The 14,867-nt window shown below is 31.9% G+C and overlaps 1 protein-coding gene across 1 annotated transcript; it reads right to left on the reverse strand.

The window, feature by feature from the left end:
- Window positions 1-3,799: 3,799 nt before the first annotated feature.
- LOC149904868 (very long chain fatty acid elongase 7-like) lies at window positions 3,800-13,745 on the reverse strand. Its single transcript, XM_090107521.1, has 6 exons — window positions 13,662-13,745; window positions 8,335-8,397; window positions 5,777-5,967; window positions 5,409-5,483; window positions 4,861-5,160; window positions 3,800-4,408 (listed from the first exon to the last, which is right to left on the reverse strand). The coding sequence occupies exons 2-6, from the start codon at window positions 8,387-8,389 to the stop codon at window positions 4,169-4,171; spliced, it is 861 nt and encodes a 286-aa protein (XP_089963647.1). The 5' UTR covers window positions 8,390-8,397; window positions 13,662-13,745; the 3' UTR covers window positions 3,800-4,168.
- Between the last annotated feature and the right edge of the window lie 1,122 nt (window positions 13,746-14,867).

The raw sequence follows: 14,867 nt of genomic DNA on the forward strand, positions 1-14,867 counted from the left end.
TCAAAATATCTCCATACCAAATTTCATGCAAATTGGTTCAGTAGTTTAGGCGTGATTGAGTAACAGACAGACAGACAGAGTTACTTTCGCATTTATAATATTATAGTATGGTACCTAAGCGAGCAAGCTAGGTATATATCCCGTCTACGCTCTGGTGAAAAGCTGATGAACTATGAAAGTCCCTCTTGAATCATTCTATCCATAATAAAAATCCGCATCAAAATCCATTGCGTAGTTTTAGATCTTAGCATGTAGGTACATAGGTAATATGGACAGTCAGGAAGCGACTTTGTTTTATATTAAGTCGTGAATGGAACCACCCCTTAGACTTTGGAGCATAAGCAAGGTCATGTTGTAATTAAATTTTTGCTTCTTATTTTCCAAACGGATAAACAAAATGTAGTGACGCCGTTTCAAATATTAAAAGTATTTACCATTTCTCCTTAAATCGTTATTTTCTTTTAACTCCATCTATTGGACTGAGAATTTTTAAGACGATAAAATTAAGGATTATTTTTCATACTTAAGAATAGGTTATATTTTCAAAGCAAAGATGTAGATGTCGTTTTACAAAGTCAAGATTTATATTAAGTATCAACCTAAGTAAATGTTATTTCATAATATCTTAAATTTTCTGAAATTTCGACTCGTACAAAAATACCTATAGAATTGTTAAAATAAATAATTATCCTAAAGAAGAATTTACATAAGTAAGGTTAACATTGTCATCAGTTTTTTTTTCTGATTAAAGGATTATTGCCTCTTTCTCTATTTTTTTACACGCTTTATATTAGCTTCACCTGTATGTTTGTAACCGACTTCTTTGGGGGCGATTTTGACCCACTTTAAACGGTCAGATTTCGTTCAAACTTTGTAGATTTATTTAGGACAGATGACAATACACTAATTTGATAAAATAAATAATAGTTAAAAAAAAAATAAAAAAACACGCGTTTTATAGAAAACCGAACTAATAGCGTGTTTTTTAGTTTTTTTAAACTATTATTATTTCTATGTAAGTAAGTCTATAATATTGAATTTCAAAACGCTGACGCTCATATAATTACTATCGACATTTCAAGGCACCAATTTAACTATAATGTATTGATAGATTACATTTTGAACTATTAATACCTATTAACCAAATTATGAAACCCTTAAATTTCATAACTCGTGTACAAAGATTACAAATTGATTAAATTACCGTAGTTTTGAGTGATTATCATGTTTCCTCTAAATTTGCTATTTGACAATAAACCTTGAAGATTTGCACTATAATTATTTTGTTACAATGTTGCCGAAAACGACAGAGAATATATTATTCTAGTATTTCAACCGACTTCAAAAAGCGAGGACATCCTCAATTCAACTATATTATTTTTTCCTCAGATCCTTTGACTGGGTAGACTGATTTTGATGATTCTTTTTTTATTTAACGGTGCCTCCCGTATCATAGAAATCTAAATAACAAGACTCCCGTATAGATCCATCTCCCATCCCGCTTAAATTTGGTCTACTTCTGGCAATAAGAAGACGATTTAGTTTGTTTTTTTTTATAATTTTCGTGTTGCTGTAAACGACAGAATTCTATTTTATCTTCAGCATCATCATCATCATCATCATCATCAGCCCATATACGTTCCCACTGCTGGGACACGGGCCTCCTATGAGGGTTCAGGCCTTCCACCACGCTGGCCAAGTGCGGGTTGGCAGATGTCGTCGAACTCTTTTTTACATTTTTATAACTACGAAATCCAAGGGTAAATTTATTTGGGATAAAAACAATTTAACAATAGATTCCATTTCACAAGGGGTCATACATATGCACCTTGACACTTCAATGCATTGTCTTATTGATGTGGACATGCACCAAAGGTCAATGTTTTGGTTGAAAAGTAATTAGCATTGAAAAAATAATGTTCGTATATGGTAGCTGTGGAAAATTCTTGTATATATAATTATAATTAAAGAGATATGTGAATTTGGTTTGGTTGATTTATTCAAAATTGGCGTAGTTAATTAAAAGTAAAATATATGAGAGCACTAGTTTTCCACCCGAATTCGTTCGCCTTCTTAGTTAAATCTATCGGAATTTACCCAAATTGAAATTTTTTTTGTATTAATGCTATACACTATCTTCAGTATAAATGCAAAGGTTTTTGAGGATGGATGGATGCATGTACGTATGCACTCTTTCACTAGAATACCGCTGGACGGATTTTTGGATAAAACTTTACAGTGATATTGTAGGTATATCAAAATAAAAAATGAAACCGTGCAGCACGGCTAGTATGAAATAAAACCAAATTATAAAGAAAATATTAATTTAATATCACTAAACATAATCACACTTGACAATTCTCTTGTCGGTAGGTACATTCATTTCATGATTTCAACAAAAGCAGTGCTATCTACATTAACATAAAAATAAATAATACAAAGACAAAGGGCGGCCGTACACGGACCGCTTCAAGCATTTGAGACCGACGGCTTGAAGCCGTGACCGCGGGGTTGAACTATGGACATTCATTCACCGCCGGACTGCTCGAGCAGTCGCGACCGCTTCAAGCCGTCAACGACCGACCGCCCGAGCAGTCCGTGTACGTCGCTCAGCCGTTAACTGCGAATGAAGTGGTCCGTCTACGGCCGCCCTTATATATTTAAATATTTTTGAAACAATTGCTAATTTAACTAATACCCATAATACCTGTGACACAATAAATAAATTTTGAATTTGAATTTGAATTTGAATTTGCATTTCAATTTATTTTTGTTACCTGATACTGACATTTATCTTTCATTTGATATCATATTATCAAAATGCAATGTTATCCACATAAATTTTATAAAAAAAGTATTTTTTTTCGCATATTCAAATTTTACTATTATTCAGTTAAATCATAAACTTATTACAGGTAGACTATAGGCCCGTGTTGAAAAAATTATGGGTCATTTGACCCACCACCTGACCTATCTAGAATGATATAAGAGCATAAAATAATAAGATTCAGCACTATAACGTCACTTGTAAGCTGTCCACCTGAGTGCAGATGAGAATTCGAAGGTTCAGGTAGAGATTTTTTCCCTTTGTCTCCATGATTTTTGTACGGCGTTGCGGAATAATTGATTAAAAGTAGTATAGAAATAGTATGACACAGATGCCGTACAAAATCAAATGACCAAATTTACCCCGGCAACTGTCGAAAAATAAAAATAAATTCCGACTTTGTGGACCACCATTTTTGTACGGCATTTGTGTCATACTATTTCTATACTGCTTTTAAGCCATTATTCCGCAACGCCGTACAAAAATCATGGAGACAAGGGGAGAAAATCTCTACCTGAACTTTCGAATTCTCACCTGCACTCAGGTGGACAGCTTACGAGTGACGTCATAGTGCTGAATCTTATTATTTTATGCTCTTATATCATTCTAGATAGGTCAGGTGGTGGGTCAAATGACCCATAATTTTTTCAACATGGGCCTGTAGTCTAAGGGTCAAAAATATGAAATATTTTTAAGTTTATTTTTTGTTATTTATCAGAAAAAACATCATACATTTTTCATTTATGCTGCCTGTTTGTTAAATGTATGTTATAAAATAAAACATTATCACAATTAAACTTGTTTCAAGTAGTTAATTACAAAGCAATTTAATTCATTGAAGAAATAAGAAAATATCAACATACACATAATAATATCTTAATAATAATTAATGACATTAACAATCGTCATTAATTGGTTGTGAAACTTTTTATCATCAAGTTACGTTCATATAATTATTATATTATGTTTTTTTTTAATCGAGCAAAAATTCAAGTCCTAGACATTCTTAGATAATTTTTAATAGGTACCTAACTATCTGTAAGTTGTGACTATACATTTTTTAAAATTACATTAATAATTCGGGTATTTTTGAGAACCAACATACACTCTACCGTACAATATCTTTATTCCTCATTATTATGTGTGTGTGTGTGTTTTTTTTTTATAAATTAACTATCAAGAAAAAGCATCCCAACTATTGACTTGTTACCAGATCTTCAACTTTACAACCAATAATAATTTCAATACAAAACTACAAACACGCACTTTCTTTGGACATAAATAATTCCTTATCACTCCTATCACAATTCATTAAACACTAAAATCAATAAATACACGAGGCTATTGACTCTTCTGACTATCTACTGGTTTCTCCTTCTTAACAGCTACTAATCCAAAACATCCTTTAGTGCCGTCCAATTTGATGATGCTGGTCTTATAGTTCTGTCTATAGAAGTTCAGGAATAGGAACATGAAGAAGGAAGTGTTGCAAGCCACGAATAGCGCGACCCCTTTGGCTGGTGGACACTCCGTTCGATTCACGGCTATAATGTAGTGTATTATTATGCAGACGAATTGTATCTGAAAACAAATATTAATTTAGTATTTTTGATTATTTTGGGAAAAGTCGAATCTATACTTTAGTTAAAAATTATGTCAAATATTGAAGAAATAGACTGGTCATATTTTAAAGATATTTCCCATTTGTATGCATGGTTCTTACGTTTTTTATTTATTAAATTGAGTAGATATAATTATAATTAAGTAATAAAATTTTAATTAGGTATAATTTAAGTATTTATATTAAGTATATTTATATTAAGTATTTATTGATGTCAGTTTCCAATTTTAGATAACAACAAGGTTTAAACAACAGTTACAACTACGATAAGATCGTGACGTATAGTCAAAGAAAGTATAATACCATATTATGACGTCATAGTCTATCAAACTGCTTTAAGCCTAAACCCATATATGAGGCCTCCTTTAACTTAGAATAATCTAGTCTCTCGGCAACAAAATTAGATACATACCAATTGAAATCGTGTCATGTACTTTTTCCAGAAGATGTACTTCGCGACCTTTGGTCCCAACGCTGCCAGCCCATAGTAAGTGTACATAAAGACATGTACTAGAGCATTCAGGAATCCAATAAAGTACAGAGTGTAGGATGGCCAGTATTTCAAATACATCCAGGTACCAAACATCATTATTGAATGGTGGTATAGATGCAGGAATGTAACCTGACTATCCTTCTTCCTTAGAACGAAGAACACAGTGTCGAGTAATTCTGTCACTTTGGCTGCGAAGTATACCCATATGTCGAATAGTATCTGTAAAGGAGATTCGCAATTTAGTTCAACAATAAAAATTTAATTGATGTAACAATATTGGAAGATGACCTGATGCTTCGAGAATATGTATGTAATATGTATGAGAATATGTACCAAGAAGAAGAGAAGATTTCATGTAGAGAATACAATTTTAATTCTAATAACAGAATAGCAAAATACTGTTAAATCCAACCAATATAAACCAATAATATTATATTACGTACTTTTAAAGAATATAATAGTCTTACCTGTTCTCTCTCTTTTTTGTCGTGCATATAACATGTAGTCGGTGCAAAGCCTTTTGTAAGTAGCATCGATACATACTGAAAATATAATTAAATCGAATATCACTTTAATATTATAATATCACTGGGTAGGTTGTCCTTTCTGAAGAAAAACTTTTTACTTTTCTAACCTAAAAATGTTTTCATATAGATTTGATTTATTACAGAAATATTAATGTCTGCAGTAATTTCAGAACATAAAACGTTGTGTCTTAAATCAGCAGAATACGCCAGAACAACTAAATGATTTTGAATTAAATTATTTAGACATAGATCATGGCCTGATAAACCTAAAAACATATATTCCAGGACAAAAACTTTCTTCAACTTACCTTTTGCACCATATACGCCGACAGCACAACTTGAAACACATTATACAAAAGGAGTGTGATCGTCAGTTTGTACGGTTCCCGTTTCGTCATGATCGAGGGTCCGACCTTCAACACGAAGAGAAGATACGCTGCTAGTATCATCAGCATTGGACCAGGTGTGGCCATGAGTGGTAGGGTATCCACTTCATCGTCTGCGAACAAAAATATAAGATCAAGCTCTGATATTTATTAATTCAAGAAGGCGTTTTCTAGAAGCTTTAGCGGTACAGAAAACTTATCAATGTTTTTGAATATGACAATGATTATGCCTCTTTAAAAGAAGTCACTTGCTATCCCATCATCATAGTTCAAGGCGGGATGAATCCATATGATCATATCTTACAACTTACGGTATGATCTGCATAGTTCCATAAAATGCTATGAATTAAACATCGGACAGATAAGATAGGCAGATACTCGGTACTACAGACTATTGTTGATTGTTGTTGGAAGTCCGTAGTGTATAGAAATAATCATTGATAGCTGCTCAGTTCGTATCAGGATTAATTTATTAGATATCTTCACAAGTTATTGGTAGGTATACGCGACAAGCACTTAGCGTTTAATCTTTTGGTAGTCGATGTGAAATGTTTTAGAATACCAAATAAAATTAATAATTGAATTTACATACTTGTTGAACTAATTAAATAACACAAATCCAAATTATAAACATTCATTCATATAACGTCGTTAGCTGTTTACAATAAACAGAAATGTTTTTTACGATTGATCGAATTTGTCAAATGTCAATAGTTCGCAAGCTTCAAGAAGGTTCAATATAGGGTTTAAATTATTTTTATCTTTTGATCAATTTCCTTTTTTATGTGGTTGCAAGAACTCTACCGTGCTAAATAAGAACTGAATTACACATTTCAATTATTGAACATAATATCATATTATTATTACCATAGAAATCATCTTCAATATATTCTATTTGTTTGTATCAAATTAGCTCTGGAACTACGGCACCAGTTTTGAAACAAGAAAGCTGTATAATTTCTTAATAGAAGCAGAGCAGGAGAAAGCATGTAATTATCTATACTTACCTACTAATATTATAAAGCTGAAGAGTTTGTTTGTTTTTTTGTTTGAACGCGCTAATCTCAGGAACTACTGGTCCGATTTGAAAGTATTCTTTCGGTGTTAGATATTCCATTTATCGAGGAAGGCTATAGGCTATATGTCATCACGCTAAGACCAACAGGAGCGGAGCCACGCGGGTGAAACTGCGTGGAGCAGCTAGTATTAGGATAGAACGTGTGTGTTCTAAGTATATTTTTTGGAAAAAACCTTCGGCAATTACATGAATTAGTCTTGCATAAAAAAAAATCTCAAATAACCAGACTGTTCGCTTGATGTTGCAAATACCTACATATTCAGATAAACTATATAATATATATATCCATACTAATATTATAAATGCGAAAGTAACTCTGTCTGTCTGTCTGTTACTCAATCACGCCTAAACTACTGAACCAATTTGCATGAAATTTGGTATGGAGATATTTTGATACCCGAGAAAGGACATAGGCTACCTTTTATTGCGAAATAATATGTACCACGGGCGAAGCCGGGGCGGACCTCTAGTATATCTAGTATATATACCGCGGGGCGCAGCTAGTTAATTTTATTAGTACATGCACAAAATACTATTAATAAAACTGCCTGCATATTATCGTATGACGTCACACTAAATTCGCATTAAGCGCAAAAAACCTTCGCAATTTTTAATTAACCTATACAAATAATACAATGAACATGTTGAATCAACTATGTAACCGTAGTATATACATTGTAAACACGTTGTTTGAAACACCTAGGTGTTAAAATTGTCATGTATAGAAGATAATTTTTCCTAGTAAAATGTCAATAATCTTAAAAAGGATTTGCTCATGAATTACGATGCACTGGTAATTTATAAGGTTTTGTTCATCGTAATAATCAGTACACAATGTTATTTTTTACGACGATATGAACACATTCAGGTGGCTAAAATAATTTTATAAGGTGTTTATTTAGTTATTAACTAGAAATAAGAATCAAACTTTGCTTTTTGTTTAATAAAGCTTGCACTCACATATTATCACTTCGATATTAATTTCAAACACCAAATTCAAATAATAATATTTATATGTAATAAATACTGTTATATTATAATATATGTAAATCACTTCACAAAGTTGCGTCTTTGGTTAAAATGTATAACTGTTCGTAGTGCACCTGATTATGTCAATAAGTACGATAATTGAATTCATTTTTTTGCAGCTACGTAAAAAATGCTAAATTTTAAAACAATGGTTTTTGGCTCAAGAATGGTTGATTCAATCATTCAGTCATTCAATAAGTAGGTACTACAATGTGCTTCCACATATTTTTTATATAATATGTACATTTACTATATTTGCCAAAAAAAAAATTTTTTCATGGAACCTTCATGCGCAGGATTTAATACATAATATTTATTTTAGAGCATAAAAATTTGAATGGTATAATATTTTGAATATTTTTTTTATACTTACATTTACTTTTTGCCATATCCCATACCGGAAATCGTAATCCAACGCTGTTACTCATTTTCGTATCTGAAAAAAAAATCATGTATTTTTAAAAATATCTATTATACAATATGCAGTATTATATCCATACTAATATTATAAATGCGAAAGTAACTCTGTCTGTCTGTCTGTTACTCAATCACGCCTTAACTACTGAACCAATTTGTATGAAATTTGGTATAGAGATATTTTGATACTCGAGAAAGGACATAGGATAGGTTTTATCCCGGAAATCCTACGGGAACGGGTTTTTCTTTGAAGACGCGGGCGAAGCCGCGGGCGGAAAGCTAGTATACAATAAACTTCCTATAATTATTAGAATGGAATATTACAGTTCCTTTATTTCATTTATTTAGAAGAGACCATAAATATTTCTTTCTTATTGAACTTTGTTTTTGTTTATTTGATTTAAAAATTTTTAGAGAAATAAAAATCTGAAAATCTTTTGAATAGTCTAAGTTTAGTAAAAAAATTTACATAAACTGATCAGTAGGAGCGAAGATAGGCCCCTACAAACATACAAAAAATAATATAAAGGTATGTATTATATATGAGTACAGGTTATCACACTTATTCGAGAGGTTATTGACCTCATGGATAAGGCTGTATGCTATCCATATGCTATCTCATAAACGTAACGTGTAACGACTGCCTAAAACTGTTGATAATAATTTTAATTTATTTTTGAGGTAGTTTTCTAATGCTTTCTTTTTCACCATCGCACCAAGCAGGAAATATATTTTTTTCAGTGTTAAACAACCTTTTTGATTTTGTTCCGTCAATAACTTACAAAGTAATATCTAATACTAGCTGCTCCGCGCGGTTTCACCCCCGTGGCTCCACTCCTTTTGGTCGTAGCGCGATGATATATAGCCTATAACCGTCCTCGATAAATGGGCTATCTAACACCGAAAGAATTTTTCAAATCGGACCAGTAGTTCCCGAGATTAGCGCGTTCAAACAAACAAACAAACTCTTCAGCTTTATAATATTAGTATAGATTAGTATAGATTGCTACTGTTAGAAACATAAATAACTTACTGTTTATTAAATTGAATAATACTTTGTCTTTTTAACGAGGTTTGATACATAATTATAAAAAAATTTAAGCAAGAAGGATTAGGTAGCTATTTACACTATCGACTGAATATACGTAAATAATAATGTTAGGATTGCTTCTGTTATTAGTGTAGGTGTAAAAACTAGTGCAATCTGTCTTTTTTCTAAATGTTATCGTAGGTACTTCTACTACTTCTTTCTATCTATCTCTATAACTTTACTCACTTCAATATATCAGAAAGGGCCGATTTTTCAATGCTTGGTTAAAACTTAATCCGTCCAATAAAGTATTAGACGATAATATTATTAAAATGTCACGTAAACTGTCAAATACGGGCAATTAGAATACGTTTTTAAAATAGTCGTTTTATACATTATTCGACGAATAAGTTTTAACCAAGGATTGAAAAATTAGCCCTTAAACAAATAAATATTAATTATCTTTTAATTTATAGGTTCTTCGACTTTTGGGAGCCACTTAATATGATGAGGTATACATGTCTAGTAACGACTGGATTAGCAATATCTACGATTATGTTTATTAAATTTGTTTTTTCTTTCTAGAATAATATTTACATGCGAATTTTACGAACAATAGTTAAACATTATTTCATCTTATCGCAAAACAATGGAGATGTATGAATGCTTATCGAGATTCTGCTATTGATTTTGCTCTTATACGTTGAATATTTGTTTTAAGGGATATACTAGTTACATCCTGCGGCGTCTCTTGCGTCATCTTCGCGATGACATAGCTTCCTAATGTAAATTTTCATTCGTTTTTCAATACTTCATGTAATTGTGAAAAAGTAATGTATGTAGTTATGTCGCTTATGTGTCGTGTAGGTAACTTCCTAAACGGCTAGACTGAATTTGATGGGATTCAAACAATTCAGTGCGATGATAATAATTTCTTACAATTAAACTTTTCAAATGTTCAGTAATTCGGTAGGTACCTAATTATTGGTGAGTATCAGTAGTTTTCGTAACTGATTAAAATAACTGTACTTGATTTTCTTTCATGTCTTTACGTATTTAATTTAATCAAAAATGAAAGTTTGATTTATTATAAGAGCTTTTTGCTAACTTTCATTGTTTACTTCCAAACCGGTTTGAAGTAATCATCTTCAGGTTATCGATTTTCATAAACCAGTTGCAAATAAGCAATTATTTTTAATTTGACTTTACACCAATTTGCGGTAATATTTTTTTTCTATTACAATTTTCCTTAAATTAATGAAATTTTTGGTTTCTTTCTTAATATTTGCTTATAATTCATTTAGCACTAGCTTTCCGGCCGCGGCTTTGTCCGCTTTGTCTTAAACTTAACAAATTATATGTTAAAATCTTCGTTTTGAATCTCTTTCTATTAAAAAAAAATATCTATTCCCGTTTTATAGTTTTCAAAAATCTAGCATACATATGTATATGAACGGACAGGACGACAAACTCAGCCAAATCTCAAAAAAATATTTTATCATCGAGCTACCGAGTGACGAAAATTATCTTTAATATTAATTTTAACCTGAATATGTTACGTTTTTATTAGTTAAACTTTATCATCATCATCATCATCAGCCCATTTACGTTCCCACAGCTGGGTCTTTTTCTTTTGTGTGGTGTCTCTCAATGTTAGCCAGAAGGGCTTCTACATTTTAACGCGGACGCGGGGGTGAACTGAAGGTTCACCCTGGTAGCGACATGCACAAGGGCGTCCCCCCGCCACGGGGACCACGAACCTCGGCTTGAGCTGTCGCTTGAGTGGAGGAGGCCAGAAAGGCCCTAATCGGACGGGACAGCTGGGTCACGGGCCTCCTATGAGGGTACAGACCATTTTCCACCACGCTGGCCAAGTGCGGGTTGGCAGATGTCACATAGTTAAATTAAAGTTATCGATTGAACAAAAATGCTTACGTAAAATTATATTATTGTTTAATCCATACTAATATTATAAATGCGAAAGTAACTCTGTCTGTCTGTCTGTTACTCAATCACGCCTAAACTACTGAACCAATTTTCATGAAATTTGGTATGGAGATAATATTTTGATACCCGAGAAAGGACATAGGCTACTTTTTATTCCGGGAAAATGACGCAATCCCGGAAATCCCACGGGAGCGGGAACTATGCGGGTTTTTCTTTGACTGCGCGGGCGAAGCCGCGGGCGGAAACCTAGTACTCGATAATTTTGATAGTAAAAAGTATGATGTTATTTTAATTGCTTTCCTCGTTATAACCGAAATAAAAAGTTTGCATAAATAGCATTAGTAGAAGGTTATTGTAATCAAGATTACACTCAAAATAAATAGTTTTTATTACTTATAACGTATATACTAGCGGTCCGCCCCGGCTTCGCCCGTGGTACCTACATGTATACGTTTTTTTTTTCATAAGAACCATCCTCATACTTCAAGGAATAGATTCCGCAGGGCACGCGATGACAGAATTTTTATTAAGGAATTTTTTACACCTTGGGTTACATTATTGAATTTTTCGATTAATTATTGCACAAAAACTCTTGCATATTATGAACTTTTTTTTACAGATTTTTTATAAAAAATCTATAAGTAATTAATCCTTTTGTATGTAAAAACGTCACAATGTATCTATAAATTTTGTTAATGTGATAATGTAACACCAATTAATTTAATTAAAGAATAAAAATGTAAATTTAAACCATTTTTTAACCATTAATGATAATTGCAACATTAATTTGATAAAAAAATTCGTTTAGGTTACGTAGAGTTCATGTTTGTTTTTATCGACAGATATTAAGAAGAAAATGGGTTTTGGAGAAAATATTTAGGTTACTTGTAAACTATAAAATATAACTTTATTGTTATCTGTTTGATAGCTATTTTTGGGTACAGAGAAATTGGTATAAAATATAAATTAATTGAAATAGAGAAATGGCATTGCAGTAAAACACATTGAGATACTGTACGTAGTACATAGTAACTCAATGGTAAAACATGGCTTTTTTCAGGATTAAAAAAAATCGTAAGTACCTAGGTTATTAGTTAGGTAGTGCGGGTTCAATGCATCTTCATAATCTTTCTATGGTATGTATTATAACCGTGAAAATTTGTGAGAATGGGAGTATGTATGTACCCATGTATGTTTGTTCTCTTTCACGCGAAAACCGATAAAAACAATCTAAATATGACATACCGGGCGGAGCCGGGGCAAACAACTACTTCACAGTATTGATAATAATATTATGATACCTATATTGTAGAAAGTCAAAAGTCAAAAGGGAAGCTCTCGACAGAGACGCCTGGCGGAGCACTGTGGATGCCCTCTGCCCCAGCTAGGGGACACAGGAACATAAGTCAAGTAAGTATATTGTAGAAAACTACTAGAATTTAGCAATAATTAATCACTTTTTATCGTATTTCCTTGATACCTGTAGATGAAACGAGAAATGCAAAGATAAATTCAAATTGATTTAGATTTATATTTTATAATGTAAATATCACTACATAGTATAAGACAATCGCTTTCTCTGTCCCTATTTCCCTATGTCCCTTTGTATGCTTAAATCTTTAAAACTACGCAACGGATTTTGATGTGGTTTTTTTTTAATAGATAGAGTGATTCAAGAGGAAGGTTTTAGTATATAATTTATTAGGTTTTAGACAAAGCGGGCGAAGCCGCGAGCGGAAAGCTAGTTTTAAATAAATAAATTAAAGCTAATGTTGAATTGGCTCTTGAAAAAAACGTATAATTTTAATTTTTCTTATTTCACTAGAATTTTAGAGTTTCAGTTATAACCAAGTTTTCCTTATTACGGTTTGTAAATAAAAATTAATTAATTTGGAGAGCTGTAGAATTTTCATTGGTCTTTAAATTTCAAGCGATTTCAAATCCGATTTTTTTAATCAAAAACTAAAAAAAGTCCTATATAAATTCAGCCACTCGTGACCCGCCAGAGCGATCGAATTTATGCTATTCTTTGCGCCCCGGAATGGCACGAAAGGATGCGGGTTCGAGTCCCGCCGCGAGATCGAATTTTTTCTATTCTTTATAAATTTGTATTTACATATAAAGCATTTGAATGCCATAAAACCAAAAATATCAATTTTAAGTATACAAATTGGGCCAAATTATTTATGTGGTAAATTATTTTACTTTTTTTCAAGATCCTTATTATTATTTTTCATGTATTAAAACTATGTACTCTAACTGCTTTCATGAGTATGAATTATTCTTCATAATTTTCAAATACTTACATGTTAATCCTTTATCAAAATAACACTAACACTTATTTATTATATTTTTTAATTAAAAAATCCACAGACGTGTGTACTTCACCGCACCTCTTATTGTTTTGTGGGTTTTCTTAAAAATATTGGCATTTTATGTCACTTAGAGTCAAGTTCACGCTTGACTAAACACAGGATGATTTTATTGTAGGTACCTACTGTATTTTTTAATAATTAAATAATTTGATAGCAAAATGGATTGGTTTATTAATTATTTCAACTGCCGGGGCCCTTCAAATGCAATATTTTGCATAGTTATATTATAGAGCTGTAGAGTTTTTTGATTGTTTGTCTCAATAAGTACATCTATAGAACTACTGTTTTAAATAGTTATTATAATAATTAATGTTTAACTATTTTTATGTTACATAGTTTTTAATAGAGGAAGATTCTATGACCAATAGGAGAATTTCAATATTTTTCAATGTTTTGAAAGCTATATTAATTATAAGGTATTCATTTCTTTTAGTTACTACTAGCTTTCCACCCGCGGCTTCGCCCACGCAGTCAAAGAAAAACCCGCATAGTACCCGTTCCCGTGGGATTTCCGGGATAAAACCTATCCTATGTCCCGGGGTAAAAAGTAGCCTATGTCCTTTCTCGGATATCAAAATATCTCTATACCAAATTTCATGCAAATTGGTTCAGTAGTTTAGGCGTGATTGAGTAACAGACAGACAGACAGAGTTACTTTCGCATTTGTAATATTAGTACGGATTAGGTATTCATTTCTTTTAGTTACTATTTTTATGCATTATATCTTTGGGCCAAAAATGTGAATATCTATTTTGTTTGAAAGGTAATAGCGTTTTTATTAAGCTTTTGCAAGATTTTTTTTGCATTTTACGTAATTTCATTAATCGTGATAGATTGACGTTTTAATCAGCTTATTGTTACATGGAAAAAAAAAGTATATTATACCTCCTTAATTTCATAAATCTAAAGAGTTCAGAGTTGGTTTGAATGCGCTAATATCAGTAACTACTTACTTCTTTGGCTATCAAACTAGCTGTGCCTCGCAGTTTTACCCACATTGCTCCGCTCCTATTGGTCTTAACGTGGTGAAACAAACACCCTTTCGCATTAATAACATTATATAAGGAAGTAAGGAATTATTACCTAGTATATTTTTTTAAGAGTGTAGTATATAGTCTTCTAAGACTTATCGACAAA

Source organism: Colias eurytheme, chromosome 11 (genome assembly GCF_061535395.1).
Source record: "Colias eurytheme isolate Ceu_HAF_F1 chromosome 11, ilColEury1 Martin Lab GWU primary, whole genome shotgun sequence".
Classification (NCBI taxonomy): domain Eukaryota; kingdom Metazoa; phylum Arthropoda; class Insecta; order Lepidoptera; family Pieridae; genus Colias; species Colias eurytheme.